Here is a 25780-nt window from a genome sequence, read left to right on the forward strand (position 1 = left end):
GGGAGTTGTGCCCTGGCATCTCTCAAGAGGTTGCAATTACATGAAGGCTGGATCTGCACTCTTCTGAAAACTTGACTGGGACTAGAGGGTCCCTTCCAAAGTGGCTTACTCATATAACTTGCAAATTGGTGTTGGTTATTGTGGAGGCTCATCTCCACCTGGGTCTCTCCACATGGCCTGGGTTTCTGTAAAAAGTGGTTATCAGGCTCTAAGGGTATTTGTCTTGAAAAGGAATGAAAGAAGAGAGAGAGAGAGAGTGAGATCGCTAGTTCCAAAGAAACTATATCCTTTTTATGACCTAGTCTCAGAAGTCACATAGCACTGATTCCACTACATTCTGTTCATTAGAAATGATTCACTAATGGCCCATATTCACCTGGAGATGAGTGAGCCTCCATGTTTCAAAGGGACAAGAGCCAGAGAATTTGTGGACATACTCTAAAAGCACCACAACAGCTACACATGACTTAACTAACATGACTTAGTTAAACTCAACTTGTGACTTATTCAATTATGGAAACCAGAAGGATAAAATCTGGTTTCCACTGTTGGTATAAATACAATTCTATTGAATTAATTTTTTGTAAGATACTGAATATATAACTAAGTTCTTTACAATATTTTTATATATTTTTCAAAAGTCTTAATAACCTTAGTGGGTATATTTCATAACATTTTGATTAGAAAGCACTGCTGCCTACAAGAACTCAGAAAACCAATTATTTCACATCACAAATTTAAAAAAGGAAAATGGATAAAATACTGTCTGCTAAACCATATTCTGTGTTTGAAGAAATTAAGAAACACATTCTGTACGTCACAATAGTGGAAATTTTTAAACTCTGAAAAGACAGAAGGATGTACCATTTGAAAAGGGTTCAAAGTTAAAATATGACTGAGATCAAATATTAACACTAGCCTTTCTCAACGTATCAGTAAAACACATGTGATGGAATGAAAAAATGTAACACAACACTGGGGAAATGACCTATGACTGTGAGTCTGATACCCGAATGAAGGAAGGACACTGCCCATAGGCAGTCAAATGGAGGAACCCTCCCTTCTCTTCCTCATGAAAGAAGGTAGTTCTGCTCTCTCCTACTTCCTGAAAATGGCCAAGTGAGAGAAAATGAGATACAGCATCCATGTCCTTTCTATTTAAAGGCCCCTTAGAAATTAATGAAAGTAATTCAGTAGAATGGTCCAATAGGAACAAAGGCAACAAATAGCTAATGAACATTCATAAAACACATACAAAGAATAATACATAAAAAACATGTGCCATTCAGTATTAAAAACTATGTAAATGCATGAAATTATACTTTTATCTATTCAACTTGGTCAAGGTGAAAAATTAGGTGTAACTACAGTTAAACTCAGGGGGGTAGCTGTGGCTGGCTGAATCTGCATGCTGTGCAGCTGTCCCACGTGGTAAATGACCTGGGTCCCCACCTGCCAGCTGTGAGCCCAGACACACTACTCACCCCTTTGTATTTTACTTTCCTCATCTGTAATTTTGGGACAATAACAGAATCTACACAATAAAGTTGCAGTGAGGATTAAATGAAATTTCATCTATGGTACCTCACTGCTTAACGTCCAGTACATACTATAATTAGGTTTTTTTAATTGTTATTTTTACCATTACTATCATAGTTATTCTTATTCTCATGGTCAATGGATTGTACACTCTCATACGCTGCTGGTAGGAATGTAAACTGGTTCTGCATTTTTGAAAAGTAACCTAATAACATATCAAACTCGTTTTTAAAAAGTTTACATTCCTTGGCCAAATACTTACATGAATTTTTTTTTTTTTGGTGAGGAAGATTAGCCTTGAGCTAACATGTGTGCTCTATTTTGTATGTGGGACACTGCCACAGCATAGCTTGATGAGTGGTGTGTAGCTCTGCGCCTGGGATCCGAACCCATGAACCCCAGGCCACCGAAGCAGGGCACATGAACTTAACCATTGCACCACCAGGCCAGCCCCCAAGGTGAATCTATTCTTAAGAAATAACTAGTGAGTGTCAACAAAAATTTATACACAAATATGTTCATTTCTGTGTAATGAATAGCTAAAATTGGAAATAACTTAGTATAACTAACTCCATTAGTATAATCTTAACAAATTATATTCAATCATATGGCAGAATATTACGAAACATTAGACTGTATTTAAAGATGTTTTAGTGAGTTAGGAAAATGATGGGCAAATAACAGGCAGTGAAAATGTAAACATTTTAAACATATATACAATATAATAACACTCATATATATATCTGTTCAGATTTATATCTCTACTTTATCTAGCAACTAATGTATCAGAATATTAAATCTATCAGACCTTGCAGTGGTTATCTTTGGAAGTATTGAAGATGATTTTAATGATTTTCTTTCCAATTTCTAGTTTTATTGAATTTCACTCAGAGAATTCATATTGGCTTATGTGATTAATCACATTATAAACTATATTGCAGTTAAAGAGTTACTAGAAATTATAGGTTCAATATTAAATCAAAATTTGCAATCAACATTGTAGTTTTCAGGAAGGAAACTATTGTTTTTATATTTATTTTGATACTTACTATGTGCCAGACATTGACATAGGTGCACTGACATAGTTAATATATTCAAATGGTGGTTATACTCTTTTTAACCACCACCCTCCCCTGAGATTATAAATAGAGAAAAAGGCTTGGTCTGTGTAAGAGATTGCTAAACATGGTAGAATTGATATCCCAATTGGTCTGTTGTTAATAGACTTGATATACGCATAGAAAAAATAGCTCCTCTTGATCTGAAGGCTAATAATCATTTTGTTCTTCATCTGTAAGGTATGTAGATAGATAGGTCAGAGTGGGTATATGCTTATATTGGTACTTTTGAAGAAAAAAGGACTTAATGGAACCCATTAGGCCAAATCTAAGAAGAGCAGAGCAGGAAGCCAGCTGCATCATTCTGAAGGAAAGAGGTCCAGACAATCCACATAATTCAATGTCAGGTATCCAGGAGAATCTGAGTTGGAAGTGTGGTGATCCCAGATCAGCACCATGGAAATAACGAAAAGGCTGAAGCTGCTTTAGGAAAATGAAGGAAAGTTCCCTCAATCTTAGATATGCTATTTTGTACCTCATCACTGAGATTTACTGGAGTGCAAGTGTATGTATATTTTCTGAGTATAAACCCTGGGGTCCTGAATAGAGATGGATAGAACATTCGACTCAAGGGAAGGGTGTGATGATAGTGATTTTTCTCCTATTGTTGCCCCAAACCCTCTGTCCTGAACTGAAGAGACAATGTTTAGGAGAGAATATGCTCAGGATTGAACATAAATCGGAGTGAGTAGGTTAGTTTGACTTAAATCTTATGAGCTGATAATAAACACAGGTAAAGGGAACTCTTTCCCCATGCTCCCTCAAAGATGCCCTCATTTTCCCCTGGAGACCGGCCAGCTGACCTCAGGTGTGAAGAGTTCTACCTGAAGTCCTTCTATGACTTGACTACAATGATTATTTAAAATATATTGAGCAAATGAAAAATTTATCATCCATTTGGTCTAGAAATTTATTTTGTAAGATACTTCATTTCTAGTTTGATCTCATTTATTCCATAAAAAATCATTATGTTCTTAAGATAGTAAAGGAAATATGTTATATATTTTGTGGACCACAAAGTTACTAAAGGAGGGCAAGCTTTATCAGCCTGCTTAGATGGGGCAGGGTCCTGAGGGCTGAGTAGGGCTTTATGATGGAGGGGGTTGGGGGCATAAAATGCAGCCATTTTTTCCCGAGAGGCAGGAATTCATGAAGAAAGAATGAATGAATGTCAAAGAAGAGGCAGAAAGGAGAGCTGTGAATATAATTACATAAACTGATTTCAATATTAGTAAATTAAGATGCACCGGGTATCTGTTAAAGCTAGGCAATCAGGTTGGAAGTATAAGTAAGTTTAAAAGTTTAAATTAGAGCTAACAATTTTTCTGGATCACCTTGCAGAGAAATAAACTGCAAAACAGGAATGTACGTGCCTCAGCATGTTTCTAGAAGGAAAAAAACATTAATAGCACTCATCTAGCTGAAAATGTTGTGGATAAAACCAGTCCTTCAAAAAGGGCTCTAAGTGAAATTTTTCATTAGGGAAAAAACTTTTATTTTAAACAGGGGTTATTTGCCAGTGGTTTAATATGTACTCCTAAAAACATGTTTAATATATAATAAAAATGTACTTTCTTGTTAGTATTTCCTTCTTTGGCACTGTTCTAGATGAATTTACTAGAAATTTACTAGAACTAAATGAATATCAGTTTTCTTGATCTCATATTCTATCCAATAGGCATCATTTAGTAATAAAATTAAAAGGATCAGATGGCTATAAAAAACAGTAAATCTTGGCAAGTGAAAAGAAAATTCTAACAAAGCACCAATTTTGCTCTAGGAAAATAACTTGAATGTACTATACACACACACACACACACACACATTATGAAAACTTACAATATGAAATAGAGAAAAAATGATAAAGTTGGTTTGAAAAGTTAAGATGAAAAAATCAGAGAAAGGAAAATTTAGATTGGATAATTTGTATATACTACAAATTAATATAATACGGAATAATCTTAAAGTTCCACTTCATATATGTAAAAATAAACTGAAGTAAATAGGAAATGTTACTTCCTGAGAATTCTTAAATAATAATATACTACTTGAGACAACTTTTCTAACTCTGAAATTAAATACCTCGGTGTTTAATCAGAAACAAGTATTTAGTTTTATGAATGAGCAAATTTAATATTAAATATATCCAAGATACAATTAGAGATTCAGATCAGATTTTTTTAAAAAAAACTGTAAATGGTGAGTTTAATATATTTGAACTAGAATTGCCACAGAGAAGTAATCAAAGGTTCTTGCTCTTGGATAGGGTGGAGTCTCCAGAATTTTCACATTTGAATAAGTCAAATCGTGCAGTTAAAAAAATAAATTGTTGGGGCCGGCCTGGTGGCATATGGGTTAAGTTCACGTGCTCCAACTTCAGTGGTGCTGGTTTCGCAGGTTTGGATCCCGGGCGCAGACCTATGCACCACTTATCAAGCCATGCTGTGGCAGGCATCCCACACATAAAGTAGAGGAAGATAGGCATCGATGTTAGCCAGGGCCAATCTTCCTCAGCAAAAAGAGGAGGATTGTTAATAGACGTTAGCTCAGGGCTAATCTTCCTCACACACACAAAAATAAATAAATTGTTTCTTACATATGCCTATATGTTTTATTTTGTACAATAATTTCATTTTAATAAAATCCACAATTGCCTGTAGAGTGTTTTCAAACACTATTCCTTTTTTTTTTTTTTTTTTTTTGGTGAGGAAGATGAGCTCTGAGCTAACATCCATGCTGATCCTCCTCTTTTTGCTGAGGAAGACTGGCCCTGCGCTAACATCCGTGCTTATCCTCCACTTTATGTGGGATGCCGCCACAGCATGGCCTGACAAGCAGTGCATTGCTGCACGCCCAGGATCTGAACGCAGGTCACCAGCAGCAGAGCGTGTGCACTTAACCGCGACGCCCTGGGGCCAGCGACCCCATTTTTAATATTTTATAGTTTTCTCATATCTATTTTGAATTAAAGGATGGTATAGGAGATAATATTGAAGAGAGGCCAGATGACTATTTCAGTAGGGAAATTAGCACTGAACAGATCCTTCCTCAACTCTTCGTACTTTCCTCCATCTGAGACAGCTCATATCCTGCAACCTGAATAAAATGTCCTAAATCAGAGGTGTGTTCATTTTATTCCCTTGTTCAAAGGAGTTTAGTGGATTCCAATGGGCCATAAGCAAAATCGACCTCATTAGCACATCACTAAATGATTTTAACAAATTGGATAAAGCCAATCTATCTAGTCTTAGCTATTATTCCTGTTCACTCTTAATTATCCCATCTTCTAGACCAGCGGTTCTCAACTGAGAGTGATTTTTTGCCGCCAGTGGGTTGGCAAAGATGGGAGACATTTTTGGTTGTTCACAATTCGGGGTTGCTACTGGAATCTCTGGATAGAGGCCAGGGATGATGCTGCAACACACACGGAATCTCTCCCAGCCGAAAAAAGAATTATCTGCCCCCAAATGTCAACAGTCATGAGGTTGAGAAATCCTCTTCTAGATAAACATGTCCTAAGCCTTTCACAGTTTATGACTTTTTTCCATATAGTTTTATTTTTGCCTCAGTTTTCTCTTCCTCCCATCTCTCTCTGTTGAAATTATACTTTTCCTTCAATTCTCAATTCAAATGCTTCTTTTTGCATGAAATCTTCAATTCAATGTGATTGGTAAGTTCGATTAAGATCAAATAACATTTTTGGGTTCTGTACTCTTAGCAAAACCCTTCCTAATAATGTAATTCTAATTATGTACTAGTTGACACATGTAAAACAATAGACCTAACATATATGTAAATTACAAAGCATAATAATAACACGAATCTGAAAATCCACCATCTCAACTTGAAAATAGAATACTGTCAACTCTTCTACGTCTATACTTATATCTTTTTTCCATATTCCATTCCTCTGCCTCCCTCAGAGTTCATCACTGTCCTTAAAATTGTGAGACCTTTCTCTTGCTTTAAAAAGCACATCTATATGCCTGTATCTTTTATTGTTGCTTGTTTTGGAATCTTAGAACAAACTGTATCATATTGTATCTAGTCTTCTGCAATTTGCTCTATTGACTCATTACAGTTTCTAAGAATCATCCATATTGTTGCTTGTAGCAGTCGTAACTATATTTCCTTGTCGTTTTTGTAAATAAATAAATCATAATTACATATTCATTCTCCTAACAAACAGACATTTAGACGGTTCTCTTTTTTTTTGCTATTATAAATGATGCTAGGATGAAAACATTCTTGTGCACGTTCATGCGTGCACAAGGGCAAGACTTCATTTTGGCTATCAATAAATCTAGATATGAAATTGTCGAATTATAGCACACGTAAATGTTCAATTTTACTAGGTTTTTGCCAGACTCTTTTCCAATGGTTTGAACAATTTACACTTGAATTCACCACGTCTAAGTGTTCTTTCTGATTTACATCCTCACTGATACTTGCTCCAACGTTTTGGGTATACATCATAAACTACAGATAGTGGGATTTTGTTTTTATTTATTTTAGGAACTTTGCTTTTTAAGGGGCAAGTTTAGTCTATTTATATTCATTGTGGTTACTGATATGTTTAGAATTTTAAAATTATCATATTATATTCTGATTTTTTATACCATTATTTTTCTTTTCTTGCTTTCTAAAAATTGTTAGGTTTTTCTGTTGCAATTTTTTACTCTATTTTTGTTTTTTTCTACTATTTTCCCCTCTACTACTTATAGTATATTCTGCTGAGGTTTTGTTCTTTTTTGATTGGTTACCCTTGAAAATTTACTGTGCCCACTTAACTAGAAGATAAGATTAATTCTTTACCCCTACTCTTCAACAATATAAGAATCTTAGAGTATTTTAACTCTGATATCTCCTTCCCTTGTTTTCATGTTCTTATCGTTCAGTAAGCTTCTTCTATCTTTTTTTAATTGCACAGATTATACATTATTATTATTTTATACATGGAATAGTTATTAACTTCTTTGATCAAAACTATTTCTTTCATCTAAGATTCTTCTAGGATTCTTTTCTTTCATCCTGTACTACACGTTTTAGAAAGTCTTTTAGCATTATTAAATGAATGGTCATTTTTCTCAATTTTTATCCTTTTTAAATTTTCTACTCATTCTAACTCTTGAAAGATAGTTTTACTGGATAATTCTAGGTTGACAGTTATTTTCTCCTCGCATTTCAAAATATCCCATTGTCTTCTGGATTTCCTCGTTGTTTGGGGAGTTTCCTGTCTAGTTGTAGGTGAAGTGTCTTGTCCATCTGTCTCTTCTGAGAATCTTTCTTTGTCTTTGGCACCTTGCAGTTCCTCTAAAGTGTGTGTGTGTGCACGCGTGTTTGTGTAATTTATGCTGCTTCGAATACATTGGGTTGCTTCTATCTGTGAATTTATACTTTTATTTCTAGGTAATTATTAACTAGGATACCTTTGGATATTGATTCTTTTCCATTTTCTCAGTTCTCTACTTCTGGGACTCCAAGTGTATATATATTAGATCTTTTTTTCTATTTTTCTTATCTCTTAATCTGTCTTTCATATGTTCCATCATTTTTACTCTCCATACTGCAATTCGTGGATTCATTTGGTTCTATCTTTTTTGTTCACTAACTATTTCTTCAGCTAATCTTAGTCTGCTGTTTAGTCCACCCATTATTATTATATTTTATTCTTACCATTACCTGTTAGGTTCTTTTTTTTTTTTTTAATAATTTTATTTATTTATTTATTTATTTTCCCCCAAAGCCCCAGTAGATAGTTGTCTGTCACAGCTGCACATCCTTCTAGTTGCTGTGTGTGGGACATGGCCTCAGCATGGCCGGAGAAGCGGTGCGCCGGTGCACGCCCGGGATCCGAACCCGGGACACCAGCAGCGGAGCACGCGCACTTAACCGCTGAGCCACGGGGCCGGCCTGGTACCTTTTAGGTTCTATTCTCAGCTCCTCTTGGTCTTTTTTCGTAGCATCTTGTTGCTTGTTTATCTCTATGATTCCGTCTTTTTATAGATACCATACCTTGAAATTATATATATTTTAAATTAACAATTGTAATATCTTAAATTCCTGGAGGATAATCTTTTGTTTATGGCTGACTCATATTCATTATGCTTGGTTTTCTCTTATGTTTAGTGATTTTTGATCCTAAACTTATACCTACATGATATTCATCTGTGAAAGAATCTGAGAGCCTAAATCCAGCATGCTTATCTCTAGAGAGGATGTGTATTTGCTTATACTGCATCTCTAGAGAGCTGTGTGTGTATGGTGGGGCGTGGGGGATATTATAAATCTGGGATCACTTTGTCTATATTCAAGCGTTAGTATTTTTGTTTGTTTGTTTTTGTTTTCTTGGTGAGGAAGATCAGCCCTGAGCTAACATCCTTTGCCAATCCTCCTCTTTTTGCCGAGGAAGGTTGGCCCTGGGCTAACATCCGTGGTGCCGATCTTCCTCTACTTTATATGTGGGACGCCACCACAGCATGGCTTGACAAGTGGTGCATAGGTCCATGCCAGGGATCTAAACCTGTGAACCCTGGGCCACCAAAGCAGAGAGCGCGAACTTAACCAGTACACCACTGGGCTGGCCCCAAGTGCTAGTATTTTAATCCAGGATCTTCAGATTCTATCTCCTCACTTTGCCCCTGAACTAAGGCTTGTTCTCTGCTTTTCACATGTTCTGATCACTCAAAATTCTAGTTTCAGTTCATTGTTCTCTTGACCTTTTGGAGATGTCCTTTGGTCAATGTGATGCTAAAGGATTTAATAAAAATTATGCTTTATTGATTATCTAGTTATTTAGTAGTAAGAGGGATCTTTGGAACACTTAGTCCTCCAGAAGTAGGAAGAGCAAGAGTGTCCTTTTAAAACCCCTGTTATGGTGCTTCTCACAGTCAGCATTACACATACTTGTCTTATACCTCTATCCTAGATTGTAAAAAAATCTGTTTCTTTTAAAACAGTATAGATCGTTAATAGTTTTATAATTATATCATTTTATATAATGCTCAGTCTTTCCCTTGGGTCCCTACTGTATGAAGTATAGGTTTCATCCTATTACTAACATCAGCATGATCAACGAAATGTTTGTTGCAAGGAGAGTATATGAAAATACAGTAATATCAGACCTCTATGTTAATGTCATGTGTTATATAAATGCTAAATGTTTACTCTAAGATTTGCTTCTATCTTTATATTATGTTATTGCCAAATCACCAGGAAGTATCACTCGGGATAAACATGATTTCTAAAAACAAATATCATTAAGATAGGAATATTTTAAAACCAAAGATATAATTTAATACTAAAAAGAACAAACAAGCCATTAGGATATAAAAGAATATTATGTATATATTATTTCACTGTCTTTTAGCAATTTGCCTAGCAGAGGTAAAAAAACAATGATTAGCCTTATTTTTTGTCCTCTGAGAAGAACCTGTATTTTTTTTTCTGCCTTATTGGTTAATAGGATCTTTTTCTTTACTTGTAGGATATATATATATTTATGGATCTGATTTTGTTAATTTTGCAATGAATGCAGTGTCTCCTTTTGAACTGCATACTACTGTCTTATTTTAGAACAAGAAGTTTTTGCTATTATATGTTTGCTTATTTCTTTTGCTTTAATTTTTCCCCTCTTCCCTCCATTGGGAGAATCTATAATTTTTAAGCTGGAGCTATTTACCAAGTCTTTCATATCTACCCGGAGTTTGACATCATTTTATCTTTTTATGCCTTTCTGGAAATGCTTACCAAGATTTTCTTCCACATGACAGATTCAATTTTTATAGTAATAATAGGTTTTCTTTCCCTGTTCCATAGAGAGCCTTTATGGGCGTTCTGAGTTGTTTCCAATATTGTTTTTCTGCTTCACTTGATAAAATATTTTCAATAGGCTTTTCTCCTGAGTCTTCAAGTAGATATTCCCTTCCCTGATTCTCTGGTATCTTTTTGATGGTATCGTTTTGTTGTTACTAACCAGATAAAACCTTGGGGAAGTTACCAAACTTTCTTTCCTCAATTTCCTTGCAAAGTGGGAGTAATTACACTATTTATTTTATAAGTTTGTTGTGAGGAATAAATGAGTTAAATACATAAAATGAATTTAAAATAGCATCTGGGACATACTAAATGCTCAATTAAATTTGGCTACTAATATTATTTATTTTTTACTGTTTTCTTCTTTATGTAACTTTGAATGACACTGATGACAACCAGCAGAGAGAGTTTGTAGTTACCTCTTGATTTCCCTACTTTTCTTTTGCTTACTGGTCAAGTAACCATTGCAACTGAAACCTGGAGAGGAGGCTGATACTCCATGATCTTGGGTCAATTTCCATTGTGCAGGAGACATGCATTCAGAACAGCCTTGCCTAACATGGGTGGAACTTTCCTCTAAGTCCATGGTCTTGTTCTCTGCTGCATTAAATCTACTACTATTACTACTACCTCACTGTGGATGGCAACAGGGGTTATTTCTGCTGCTGCCCTGATATGATAACAGACTGCGGGGGAGGTGAGTTGTGGCAACATTTGATTTCAAATGAAGAAGTGAGTTATAAATTACATGTGAGAGCAATTAGTCGATAGTTTTGGTGTGTTTAAACTACAAGGAAATTACTAAAATGGTAGTATGGCAGGTTTTGTAATGGTATAATTGTAATTCTGCAAAAAATAATTGCACAAAACTAAGGTAGAAATTCATTATTAGTCTTGATAATTTAGGTAATCAAAAACTATCAAATTATTGATTCCAACCAATTGGATTTTTTCAAAAACTTAAAGACATTAATTTTCTATATTGATAAACTGATGGCTAAATGTGAAACTTCCACTTCATTTTGCCTTGTTAATGACCATCTAGATTTAAGGATAAATAACCTATACAAACATGAATAGAAAAAAAAAATCCTACACGTACTATATAAGGAGAAGAATAACAGAAGCTAAATGATGGTCAATAGGTCAAAACTTCTGTTAAGGTAAATTATGGATAAGCAACTTACCCACAGATACAGAGTGTATCTAATATCAAACCAGTATTGTTTTTTCCTTCCAGCATATAGGCATGACACACACTGACTAGTCGCTCATCAAACCCATCGCCTTTCTCCAGCCTTCCTGTGATTAAGTGTGGCCACGGGACTGAATTCTAGTCAGTGGAACTTGGATGGGAATGTTATTTACCATTAGCAGGTCTGGCACTAACACCCTTCTCTGAGCAAATCTATCTCAGTTCTCCCAGCTGCTGGATGTTGATGCCTCAGGCAACTCTGGAAATCACATGTTGATGATGGCTCAGCCTCCATTATTCCGGGTCTCTGACCAAGTGAGTGGACAGTCCCTCTACTCTGCCACGTGAGCAAGAAATAAAATTCTCTCTTATTAAGCCATTGAGATTTCTGGCTTTATCAGTTTGATTCTCTAAGAGCTCTATATGACACGTATTTTAATGTTCATGATCCACTTATATACTTCCTTAAAACTGACATAATGAAATAATATTTTGAGTGTGATGACACAAATTCATCTGCTATTCTCTAATTGCACACAAGGATCTAAAAATAAATAACCAAGTAGAGACTGCACAGTAATCATAGGAAGCAACATAATTGAGAGGTTTTGAAAAAGTCAAGATGAGCAAACTTCAGGTCACCAGTCTAGTGCAACAAAACAAACTCAGTGAAATGAAGTCTATTTCAGGAAGGAAGGAAAAAACCCATGTTTTAAAAACAAACAAAAAAATCTCTATCATAGTTTTGAAACACAAATTACTTTGAGAAAGCTCCCAAGTTTTGGTAAAACATGATTGGGTAAGAACTCAGTGGTAGAGAGCTAATATTTTTAGAATTTAAAATCTCAATAAGTCCTCAGGTTGGTTAGGACGGGTTAAGATCCTTGACTGCCCAATCAGAGCACATCCTTCCCGTATCTTCAAAAAGCACAGAACAGATTGATCTAGACAATATTGCCACAGACTATGGCACTTCTAGGCCTCATGATAAATATCCACTTGGCATCTAACTCTTCTTGTCCTTAAAGACAAAAGACCAAATCCCGTGGGCATCTGAGAAATGTTATACAGCAGCTGCAGCTGCTAAATGATCAGAAAGGGTTGGGAGATGGCAGACAGCCAGGTCGGGCCTAGGTTTACCTCTTAGCAGGCATTCTCTAACTACTGCCCCAATAACAAATCTCTCTTACAGAAAGTTAACTCGCCCTGGCCCACATAAATTACGTCCATTGACTCAAGCATCACATCATGAAGAGATTTAACTCAAATTAATTTTATTCAAAGAATGAGTAGGCTTGGATGTGGAATTTGACCATTTTACATTTAATGATTGTGTTAGGATTCTCCAGAAAAACAGAACCAATAAAATAAATATAGATCTATAAATAAGAGGAGGTTTATAATAGGAACTGGCTGAGGAGGTTATGGAGCCGAGGTGTCCCACAGTCTGCCATGTACAAGCAGAAGCACCAGGAAAGCCGACGGTATAATTTAGTCCAAGTCCGAAGGGCTGAGAATCAGGGGGCACAGTGGTGTTAGTCCCAGAGTCCAAAGAACCAGGGGTTCTGATGGCCGAGGGCAGGAAAAGATGGATGTCCCAGCTCAAGAAGAGAGGGGTAATTCACCTGTCCTTTGTCTTTTGTTCTGTTCCGGCCCTGAACAGATTGGATGACGCCTGCCCACACTGGCGGGGGTGGATCTTCTTTACTCTGTCTACTGAATCAAATGCTAATCTCCTCCAGAAATACCCTCACAGACACATCCAAATAATATTTACCATCTCTCCGGGCATCCCTTAGACCAGTCAAGTGGACACATAAACCGGCCATCATAAGGATGTAACAGATTTAAGGGTTTTGATGTCTCAGATGAGATTTTCATCATCATTTCTCTCTCCCTGTTTTTAGACAGACGGCCGTCACAGCCCTGATCACCTCCCGATCACCTCCTGACTCCAGGCAGCGACCTCTCTGAGAAGGAGCAGAGCCGACGCAACGCATTCTGTTTGTTAATAGAACTGCAACTACACGGAAAAAGAAGATACGTCTCCAGATATTTTTCTGTCATTGTTTTATAAACCATTTTAATAGGTAACCTTTCTGCTTACAGATTATCAATTTGCAATCCTATTACTGTGGTAGATACTCGTCTAATTAGAAAGAATCTTTGTGCAGAGAGAAGTGAAGATGGTGGTGTAGGAGGGCTCTAAACTCAGCTCCTCCCAGGACACAGCCAATTTACAACTACTCGTGGGAAAATTACCCCTGAGACAGAACTGAAAACTGAATAAGAGGAACTCCTGCAACAAAGGACAATCCTAATTGAGGTGGAAGAGGCAGAAACTCCCTTCTTGAGAGAAAAAAACACCACCTTCCCAAGCCGCAGCGCTTCATGGCTGCCGGGAGCGGCTCACAGGTACGCAGCCTCCCTGGAGGAGTGGGGACCTGAGCCAGGGAGCACTCCCGCTGTAGGCATTTTGTGAACCCAGCACGATCGAGACGAATGGCATAATATCTGACTTTGCCTGCTACTGAAACATTGGGGAGTACCCTGAGAAAGGCTGGTTCACAAGGAAATTAAAACCGGATCTTAAAGGGCCCATGCGCAAACTCACCCGTTTCAGAAAGCAACCTAAAATCACCAGAAAGAAAGGTGCACAGTTCTTTGGTGAAAAGAGACTCAGCTGATAGGCTCTGAGGGCATCTGGGTGAGAGGTGAGACCTCTCCAGGGACTGGGACATTGGTGGCGGCCATTGTTGTGGCCTGGTGTGGGCGTGCTGACACAGACGCCATTGGAGTTCTCCCTGAGGCCTGCTAGCCCAGGGTCTGCTCCACCCGCTAGAGCACCGATTTAATCCAGCTCAGCCAGGGCAGGCAGCCCACCCTAGAGACTGGCCCCACCCAACAACAAGCCCTCAGGCAACTTGTGGGCCTGCATAGATTGGTGACTGGATTCTGTGCAGCCTGGCAACTGAGCCGACATTAGCGGGGCAGGGCATGCACAAGGAGCGGGTGGAGAGTGTGGGGCTGTGGCGGAGTGTGTGGGGCTCCCGCCGTGGAGAGACTGGGTCCGCTTGGGGAGGTCGGGGCGTGCACACAGGGCAGGACTGTGTTGACTGTGTGTGTGGACCTGTGGGTGGCAGGGCTTGTCAGCTGCAGAAGACTTGTGCTTCTCAAAGACCCACATAGGGGGTTTGCTCCACATTCCAAAGCCTGAAAGAATTGGGTGGTCCCGTGCCTGAGGCCAGCCCCACCCAGCTGCAATCCTCAGAGAGCTGACAAGAGACCTAAAGGCTGGAGGTTTACAGCAATTGTAAGCCCCTGAGCCTAACAACCTGCCACGCTGGGGGCCTACTCACTTAAAAGAAATACTGCAACACAAATGTGGTATTAGAACTTGCAGCCAACTGTGCTGGGGCTCCCTACATCCGATAAAGAGACTGAAGGGCCCATAACAACTACACGTAGCTGAGCATTACAGCAGCTGGCCAAGAGCATAGCTCAGCCTCCCTGGGCACCTACAGGAAGAGCAAACAGGCCACAACAGAAGGACACATGTAGCCCACATAGGGGTCACCCCTGGAACATTCAGAACTGGTGACGAGAGGGAAGCACACTGCAGGCCTCATAACGCATTGCTTATATAAGGTCACCTATCCAAGTGCAGGAGACATAGCTGACCTACCTAATATACAGACACAAGCACAGGGAAAGAGGCAAAATGAGGAGGCAAAGGAATACATTCCAAGTAAGGGAATAGGACAAAACCCCAGAAAAGGAAGTAAATGAAAAACAGAAATGAGCAACCTACTCAACAGAGAGTTCAAACAAAGAATGTTAAGGATGCTCACTGACCTGGGAAGAAGAATGGATGAACTCATTGAGAACGTCAACAAAGAAATGGAAAATATGAAAAAGAACCAATCAGAAATGAAGAATACAATACTGGAAAGGAAAAATTCACTAGAGGGACTCAAAAGCAGAGTAGAGGATACAGAAGAACGGATCCGCAAGCTTGATGAAAGACTAGAATAAATCACCCAAGCTGAACAGGTAAAAGAGAAAAGAATTAAAAAGAGTGAGGACAGTCTAAGGGACCTCTGGGACAACATCAAGGGCACTAACATCCGTGTTATAGGTGTCCCGGAAGGAGAAGAGCGAGACAAAGGGGCAGAGAATCTATTTGAAGAAATAATAGCTGAACACTTCCCTAACCTAAGGAAGGAAACAGACATCCAAGTACAGGATGCACAGAGAGCCCCAAACAAGATAAACCCAAAGAGGCCCACACTGAGACACATCATAATCAAAATGTCCAGAATTAAAGATAAAGAGAATCCTAAAAGCCACAAGAGAAAGACAAGTTACATACAAAGGAAACCCCATAAGGCTATCAGCTGACTTCTCAGCAGAAACCTTACAGGCTAGAAGAGAATGGCACGATATATTTACAGTGCTAAAAGGAAAAAACCTACAGCCAAGAATACTCTACCCAGCAAGGTTATCATTCAAAATGGAAGGAGAGATAAAACGTTTCCCAGACAGCAAAAATTAAAGGAGTTTTCACCAAGAAACCAGTACGACAAGAAATGCTAGAGGGACTTATTTAAGGGGAAAAGAGAAGACCACAAATAGGAAAAATTATCTATTTCCGTGATAAGAGGGTAATGGATGCAAATGTACAAAAAAGAGGTTAGATATGATATCAAAACCATAAAATGTGGGAGGAGGGGAGTTAAAGAGTAGAGCTTTCAGAGAGAGGTCAAACTAAAGAGACCATCAACTTAACATAGATTCCTATATATGTAGGTTACTGTATATGGACCCCCTGGTAATCACAAACCAGAAACCTATAATAAACACACAAAAATCTAAGAGAAAGGAACCCAAACATAATACTAAAGAAAGCCATCAAACCACAAGAGAAGAGAGCAAGAGAAGAAGAAAGGAACAGAGAAGGACTATTAAAACACTGAGAAAAAATAGTTAAAAAATGGCAGTAAGTACATACTTATCAATAGCTACTTTAAACATCAATGGACTAAATGCTCCAATTAAAAGGCATAGGGTGGCTGATTGGATAAAAAAACAAGACCCATATATATGCTGCATACAAGAGACACACTTCAGACCTAAAGACACTCACAAACTGAAAGTGAAGGGATGGAAAAAGATATTCCATGCTCATGGTAATGAAAAGAAAGCTGGGGTAGCAGTACTCATATCAGACAAAATAGACTTTAAAACAAAAACTGTAAAAAGAGACAAAGAAGGGCATTACATAATGATCAAGGGAACAATTCAACAAGAGGATATAACACGTGTAAATATCTATGCACCCAACATAGGAGGACCTAAATATATAAAGCAATTATTAACAGACATAAAAAGAGAAATAGACAGTAACACAATAATAGTAGGGGACTTTAACACTCCACTTACACCAACGGATAGATCATCCAAACAGAAGATCAATAAGGAAACATTGGCTTTAAATGACACACTAGAACAGATGGACCTAGTAGATATATACAGAGCATTCCATTCAAAAACCGAAGAATACACGTTCTTTGCAAATGCACATGGAACATTCTCCAGGACTGATCACATATTAGGCCACAAAACAAGTCTCCATAAATTTAAGAAGACTGAAATAATACCAAGCATCTTTTCTGACAACAATGGTATGAAACTATAAATCAACTATATGAAGAAAATCAGAAAAGTCACAAATACGTGGAGATTAAACAAAATGCTACTGAACAACGATTGGGTCAACGAAGAAATCAAAGGAGAAATAAAAAAATACCTGGAGACAGATGAAAATGAAAATATGCCATGCCAAAATTTACGGGATACAGCCAAAGCAGTTCTAAGAGGGAGGTTTATAGCAACACAGGCCTACCTCAACAAACAAGAAAAATCTCAAAAAAACAATCTAACAGTGTACCTAAAGGAATTGGAAAAAGAAGAACTACAAAGCCCCAAATCAGTAAAAGGAGGGAAATAATAAAAATCATAGCAGAAAAAAATTAAATAGAAGCCAATAAGACAATTGAAAAAATTAATGAAACCAAGAGCTGGTTCTTTGAAAAGATCAACAAAATTGACAAACCTTTAGCTAGACTCACCAAGAAAAAAAGAGAGAAGACTCAAATAAGTAAAATCAGAAATGAAAGAGGAGAAATTACAATGGACAACTCAGAAATACAAAAGATTACAAGAGAATACTATGAAAAGCTATATGCCAACAAATTGGATAATCTAGAAGAAATGGATAAATTCTTAGAATCATACAACCTTCCAAAACTGAATCAAGAAGAACTAGAGAATTTAAACAGACCAATCACCATTAAGGAGATTGAAACAGTAATCGAAAAGTGCCCCCGAAATTAAAGTCCAGGACCAGACATCTTCCCTAGTGAATTCTACAAAACAGTCAAAGAAGACTTAATACCTATCATTCTCAAACTCTTCCAAAAAACTGAGGAGGAGGGGAAGCTTCCTAACTCATTCTATGAAGCCAAAATTACCCTGATATCAAAACCAGACAACGACAACACAAAAACAGAAAATTACAGGCCAATATCACTGATGTACATTGATGCAAAAATCCTCAACAAAATACTAGCAAATCGCATAGAACAATACATTAAAAAGATCATACACCATGATCAAGTGGGATTTATTCCAGGGATGCAGGGATGGTTCAACATTTGCAAATCAATCAACGTGATACACCACATTAATAAAATGAAGAATAAAAATCACATGATCATCTCAATAGATGCAGAGAAAGCATTTGACAAGATACAGCATCCCTTTATGATAAAAACTCTGAATAAAATGGGTATAGAAGGAAAGTACCTCAACATAATAAAGGCTATATATGACAAACCCACAGCCAACATCATACTCAATGGTGAAAAACTGAAAGCTATCCCTTTAAGAACAGGAACCAGATAAGGATGCCCACTCTCACCACTCCTATTTAACATAGTGTTGGAAGTCCTAGCCAGAGTAATCAGGCAAGAAAAAGAAATAAAAGGGATCCAAATTGGAAAGGAAGAAGTGAAATGTCATTATTTGCAGATGACATGATTTTATATATAGAAAACCCTAAAGAATCCACCAAAAAACTTTTAGAAGTAATAAATGAATATGGTAAAGTTGCAGGATACAAAATCAACATACAAAAATCAGTTGCATTTCTGTACACTAACAATGAAGTAGCAGAAAGAGAAATTAAGAATACAATCCCATTTACAATTGCAACAAAAAGAATAAAATACCTAGGAATAAACTTAACCAAAGAGGTGAAAGAGCTGTACACGGAAAACTATAAAACATTGCTGACAGAAATTGAAGAAGACACAAAGAAATGGAAAGATGTTCCATGATCTTAGATTGGAAGAATTAACATAGTTAAGATGTCCATACTTCTTAAAGCAATCTATAGATTCAGTGCAATCCCTATCAAAGTTCCAACAACATTTTTCATAGAAATAGAACAAAGAATCCTAAAATTTATATGGAACAACAAAAGACCCGAAATAGCTAAAGGAATCCTGAGAAAAAAGAACAAAGCTGGAGGTATCACACTCCCTGATTTCAAAATATGCTACAAAGCTATAGTAACCAAAACAGCATGGTACTGGCACAAAAACAGACACACAGATCAATGGAATGGAATTGAAAGCTCAGAAATAATCCCACACATCTATGGACAGCTAATCTTCGACAAAGGAGCCAAGAACATACAATGGAGAAAGGAACGTCTCTTCATCAAATGGTGTTGGGAAAAGTGGACAGCCACATGCAAAAAAATGAAAGTAGACCCTTACCTTACACCATACACAAAAATTAACTCCAAATGGATTAAAGACTTGAATGTAAGACCTGAAACGATGAAACTTCTAGAAGAAAACATAGGCAGTATGCTCTTCGACATCGGTCTTAGCAACATATTTTCAAGCACCATGTCTGACCAGGCAAGAGAAACAATAGAAAAAATAAACAAATGGGACTACACCAAACTAAAAAGCTTCTGCACAGTAAAGGTAACCATCAACAAAACGAAAAGACAACCTAACAATTGGGAGAAGATATTTGCAAACCATACATCTGAAAAGGGGTTAATCTCTAAAATATATAAAGAACACATGCATCTCAACAACAAAAAAACTAACAGCCCAATTAATAAATGTGCAAAAGACCTGAACACACATTTCTCCAAAGAAGATATACAGATAGCCAACAGACACATGAAAAGATGTTCAAAATCACTATCAGGGAAATGCAAATCAAAACTACAATGAGATATCACCTCACGCCCATCAGAATGGCTATAATTAACAAGACATGAAACAAGAAATGTTGGAGAGGATGTAGAGAGAAGGGAACTCTCATACACTGCTGGTGGGAGTGCAAACTGGTGCAGCCACTATGGAAAATAGTATGGAGATTCCTCAAAAAATTAAGGATAGATCTACCATATGGTCCAGATATTCCACTGCTGGGTATTTATCCAAAGAACTTGAAAACACCAATGCGTAAAAACACATGCACCTCTGTGTTCATTGCAGCGTTATTCACAATAGCCAAGACTTGGAAGCAACCTAAGTGTCCATGAAGGGACGAATGGATAAAGAAGCTGTGGTATATATACACAATGGAATACTACTCAGCCATAAGAAATGATGAAATCCAGCCATTTGTGACAACATGGATGGACACTGAGGGTATTATGTAAAGTTTAATAAGTCAGAGGGAGAAGGTCAAATACCATATGATCTCCCTCATTAAGTAGTAGATAATAACAACAACAAACAAGCACATAGAGACAGAGATTGGATTGGTGGTTACCAGAGGGGAAGGGGGGAGGGAGGAGGGTGAAAGGGATAATTAGGCACATGTGTGCAGTGATGGACTGTAATTAGTATTTGGGTGGTGAACATGAGAACATGATGTAATTCATGCAGAAATAGAAGTATAATGATGTACACCTGAAATTTATACAATGTTATAAACCAATGTTACCGCAATAAACAAAAAATTTAAAAAGAATAAATAAATAAAAGAATGAATCTTTGTGATAAGTTTGTGTTTACACTGATAGTGTCATTTATACTGTAGCCCAGGAAACAATACGACGATGACACTCAAAAGGAATCTTAACATTTGCTAAATTTTTCAACTCATGTTCAGGCAATGTATACTTTCCAAACACCACATCACAGTAACATTTTATGTTTAGCATTACTATGCACACGTTTTGCTTATCCAATCTATGAAAAAAAAAATCTCTTAAAAGAGGCATTATTTTTATGAGGGGTGTGTGTGTGTGTGTGTGTGTGTGGTGTGTATTTATTTATTTTAATACAACTATTGTGCAATTTACTGGATGGGCTGTAGGTTGAGTTTTCGAAAAGCATCACGACTATAAGGAAGATGATAGGAAAGTGGATAACAACGAATTAAGGGTTACTGGCAGCCTAAGACACTGTTTATCTCTTCTGAGGTAGACAGAATTCAAATTGCTTTCATTAGCTGAGCAATACGCTGTGGAGAATGAGCTAGATACTTATCAACAGGCTCTTTCATTTGCATTTTTGCTAAATTATCAAGCTGCTCTGTTTTCTAGGTGCTTAAGAGCTGTGAATAGGAGAGAAAGAAAATTTTTCAGGTAAGCAAGCCAGCGGGTATTCAAAGACCAGATTAAAGAAAAGAAAAAGTTTCTCAATGAAGATGTCAGAACTGTGGCTTGTGTATTTGTGATACAAAAAGACAATCTTACAGAGAGTTAGGACCTAGGATGTACAAGTGCATTAATTCTCCCCACGCTTACCAGTACCACAAGCAAAGCTGGAGGCAGTTCTTTTGATAAATGATCAATACTTCAGCCTGACACAACCCTAGCCTCCCTGCTGTTGCTAGCTAGAAGTCTGAATTTCAATTAAGCAGGAAGTCTTTATGGTATTACATCTTGAACAGTCAGTCAACGTCTCCCTAATCCCCTGAAATTCTGAAACACCGTGATTTTGCAGAGTCATTTCCTTTAAACTTACTCAAAAGGAAAAATATTCTTATTTGACTAGTAAAGGCATATTTTCCTCCAAAAGAAACACTAAATATTAAATCATTGTTTTGTGTAGGTTTTTAATAATATGCCTATGTGCAAAAAATACTGTACTTCCATAGCATAAATTAAGAGATAATAAAATACATTAGTATATAATCAGAGACAAAAGTCTACTGACTTGATTGTACACCTTTAACTCATATGTTCTATTTCAGAATTCTTTTCCACATATACATTCCTTGGAAAACTTCTTAAGTCATACAAAACACATAAGCATTCGTAATACCGATCAACTCAAATCAGGGTAAACATTCTCATTTCCTATGTCATCAAATGCCATAGATTTTTTCTTAAAACTTTTTGTTCATCTTCGAAAAGAATTAGTTGGCACTTAAAAAACCAGCTAACAGAGGATACATCTTTGTGCAACTTTCTTGAGGATTTCAATATTTTGAGAGAAAATCTAGGCCATTTGATAGGCACTATTCCCTTCATATAGGATTTTAAAACAATTTTAAATTTATGAGGCCACAAAGCCAAATTAACACAACTTCAAAGCTACAGATTTAAAGTAGCCTTAACCATTAGATCCATTATTGAATAAATTAAGAATTTTAGAAGAAAGTCTTTTCCCTGGAAGCAAATGCAGTTTTGCCTGCATCAGCAAAATCACACCATTATGAGTGCTCCTCTTCTCAATCATTTAGAATGCAAACGGTTCTTCCATTACTTAAGATAACTATAACAATCGCCTTGAAGAAGTCTGAACTACTTCCTTCGGATGGCTGTGTGATTTTGATAAAAATAAAATAAACACATTTTATTATAAATGATTTATGTATCAAACCAGCAGCAGCCAACATCATATTCCAGATATCTTAGTATTAGATGCTCAGGTAAAGAGTGGGTTGAACACACCTGTAGAGAAAGCACTTACACTAAGGATGCTCTCAGCCCCGCAACACGAGACACAGAGGAACAATGAACACACGGCATGTTGGTGGCCTTTTCAGCTAATGAGTGAGCCAGGAACCGAATGCAGGTCTATCTGACTCCACAGTCTCTGCCTTTCATTCCACTATAGGAAAATCTCCTAATATATTTGCCTTTAGTCTCCAAATCAGGTCTTAAAGTTGAAATAATTTAATATTACAGCCAATATACCTATTAATAATAACTCAAAAGGTCACTTTGTTTAACATTAGATATTTTATTTTCTTTTGGAAAACATGGATAGTTAGTTATTTTCTTTCTTTGAAAGCTGATGTTATTCTAAGTGTAACTCCACCTAATTCATTCTATCCATGTGTTTGAACCCTGCGTGTTCTAAAAGGGAAGCCTATTGCACTAATCCAGCTGACTAAACCTTCTAATGAACTAACAAAACTTAATTTGATGGCTGGGCTTAACTCATCAAGCAGGAATTAAGAGTTTTATTAGCTGATTAGTTGTCATTAAAACGATGCACACTTGTATTTTCAACAACATTCTACTATGGTGAGAAAGAAAAATATTTAAGTCTTGATTACAAGAACTGGGGAGATGGCTGCTTAGGAATCTTATAACTCTAGGATCCTATAACACTGTGAATGTTTTTTAAACATAAAATTGAAGTATGGATTGTTGTCTAGGAAGAAACACATGCTTTGTATACCAAGTAACTACTCATTGAATTTTTTATTTTTACATTATTTTTGCATATCAGAATAATTATAAGGATTACAAAACTGATAGATGTGTTGGAATAGATTTTCAAGAAAGTGTTTTTGGATAAAAATAAAGAAAGTAGAATACAAAAGTAATAAATTATGTAGTTGTATCAGATTGGGAGGCCAAGGAAATGGACAAGAGATGAAAGAGAAAGGGCAAAATTTTACAGACTAGAAAAGTGATAACAGAAAAGAAAGTAACACAGAAAAGATATGGTAGAAGCCATACCACAAATCAGGGTTAAATTTCAAGCAGAAACACTGGAATAAAGTGTAGAAGAAATAGTAGAATTTGCTTAATGCATGTCCCATACTTAAATATTATGGAATCTTTTAAGTGACATTTTATAGCAAACAAAATTCCCTTTAGAGTATTTGTAGAATATGGTATAAAGTTCTAATCTTTAATCAAAAGACCACATGAAAAATTATTATCCAACAACCCATACAAATTCTTGTCCTAAAATGTTATAAGAAGCCTCACATATTGTTTTATAATTTTAAAACAAGTTTAGAATTGAGATCGTAAGTCTGTAAATTAGTAAATCACTTGGGCATTCCAAAAAGAAAAAGAGAACTATTTACAATGAAGAAAACTATGCACTTACCATCATGATTAGGATTTCCTAGTGTCCATGGCTCATCTGAGTCAAAATGAGTGTCTCCCCCAATTCCTGGTCCAGGGAAATAGGCATGGGCCAGAAACCCTCCCTCTCCATCAAAGGGGGAACTGTCTCCATGAAAACCAGATGCAAAAATGATGGTTATATCCACATCACGTTTGCCATTTTCTAATTCACTGTAGGGAACTTCTTCAAATGTCAGAGGAGTTACATTCTGCCACACATCAAAGGCACGGCGAATAGCTTTACGGGTTTCAGGGTCTCCTACTTTTGGAGTTACGTTCTTTATGCTGAAATTTAGAAAAAAGAATAATCAGTATGGCTTTTTTATACATAATCATACTTACAACAGACTGACATTACAGATTTTGATCGATTCAGTTGAGTAAAATATTGGAAAAACAGTCATATTAAATAGGAAACTAATTCCTGTGTGTCTATAGCTAGATTCCACTATGCTGGGGTCATTTAATTCTCAGCAGTATACTATTCATTTACTGAAGCTATAATTGAGATCTTCTCTGCAGAATAGTCAGCAGTGGGGTAATTAGATCAATCTGTCACTTTGCCTCCTGAACAACAACAAAGAAAGGCAGCTTTGCCAAATGATCAAATAGGCGCAGAGTTTCGGGCTGAAATAAAACATTCAATTTCTTTCTGATTATAAGTACTTTTAGAGTTGCAACATTGAGTGCACACACATTACTTCTAAATAACGTCTTTATGCTCGTCTTTACGAACACCACTTCAGTAGTCACAAAGCTATCTCTTAGTTTTTAAAGAAAAGGTCAATTAACTACAGTTTCCGATGTTCTATTGTTTTCTCATTATATACTTAATTCTTTCTAGTTAAAATAAACAATGTGAGTGAACAGCTTTTTAATACAAAGATTTAACAATTATATTTGAATTTAAAGAAGTAACTTGGACATTATTCATTTGATTAGTTTATTTGTCTTGAGGGTAATAATAAAAGGATAAAAATTATAAAATATTATTCTCAATTTATTTAGCACTAATCAGATATGTCTCCTTTCTCAGTTCTTCTTCTACTTTTTCTAAATAGAACATAAGGGAAACATACATATGTATTTTATATTGTAGTAGTATAAGTTCACAACATCTTTGCCAAAAGCAATGAGTCAATTTCATAGGCATCATAAATAAGTTTCATATCTCTTCAAACAATAATCTACATCTATGAATCCATGAATTTACACTAAGGAAACATCTTAATACATAAAAGAGGTTATAATATTCAGGTGAATATTTATTGCAATGCAATAATAAAAAAGAATTAGGAGCTAAGTGACTTAATGATAGAGTAATAAACTATGGTGTTTCTATTGCATGTCATAATATAAATAGGACTCAAAATTTTTTTGCCATTTGAAGATTATTTAGCAGCATGGAAAAACATTTAAGATACACCTTCCAGTGAAAAAATAATATGCAGATTACATTTTTAACCCAATTGTAACTATGTCAAGATAATTACAAATGTTAGGCAGGAATCATGCTGAAATAATAATGGCATTAAATGAGCATTTACTATGAGCAAGGCAAGCATTTCACAATATTTTATTTAACCCCCTGAGTAACCCAATAAGATGGGTATTTATACCTATTTTATAAAGAAAGAAGTTGAGATTCAGAGGAATTTAGAGAAAAGTTAGAGTGACAGAGTTGGTTTTTGAACC

At 36.5% G+C, this 25780-nt stretch overlaps 1 protein-coding gene across 3 annotated transcripts in view; it reads right to left on the bottom strand.

Annotated features, from left to right (window-relative positions):
- The window catches only part of MMP16 (matrix metallopeptidase 16), a 292273-nt gene that overhangs the window by 100286 nt on the left and 166207 nt on the right, over positions 1 to 25780 (bottom strand). For all 3 annotated transcript variants that reach the window (XM_058528990.1, XM_058528989.1, XM_058528991.1), the window contains one exon: positions 24066 to 24370. In XM_058528990.1, the coding sequence (XP_058384973.1) occupies positions 24066 to 24370 (305 nt within the window). The remainder of the gene's footprint in view (positions 1 to 24065; positions 24371 to 25780) is intronic.

Source organism: Diceros bicornis, chromosome 33 (genome assembly GCF_020826845.1).
Source record: "Diceros bicornis minor isolate mBicDic1 chromosome 33, mDicBic1.mat.cur, whole genome shotgun sequence".
Lineage (NCBI taxonomy): Eukaryota > Metazoa > Chordata > Mammalia > Perissodactyla > Rhinocerotidae > Diceros > Diceros bicornis.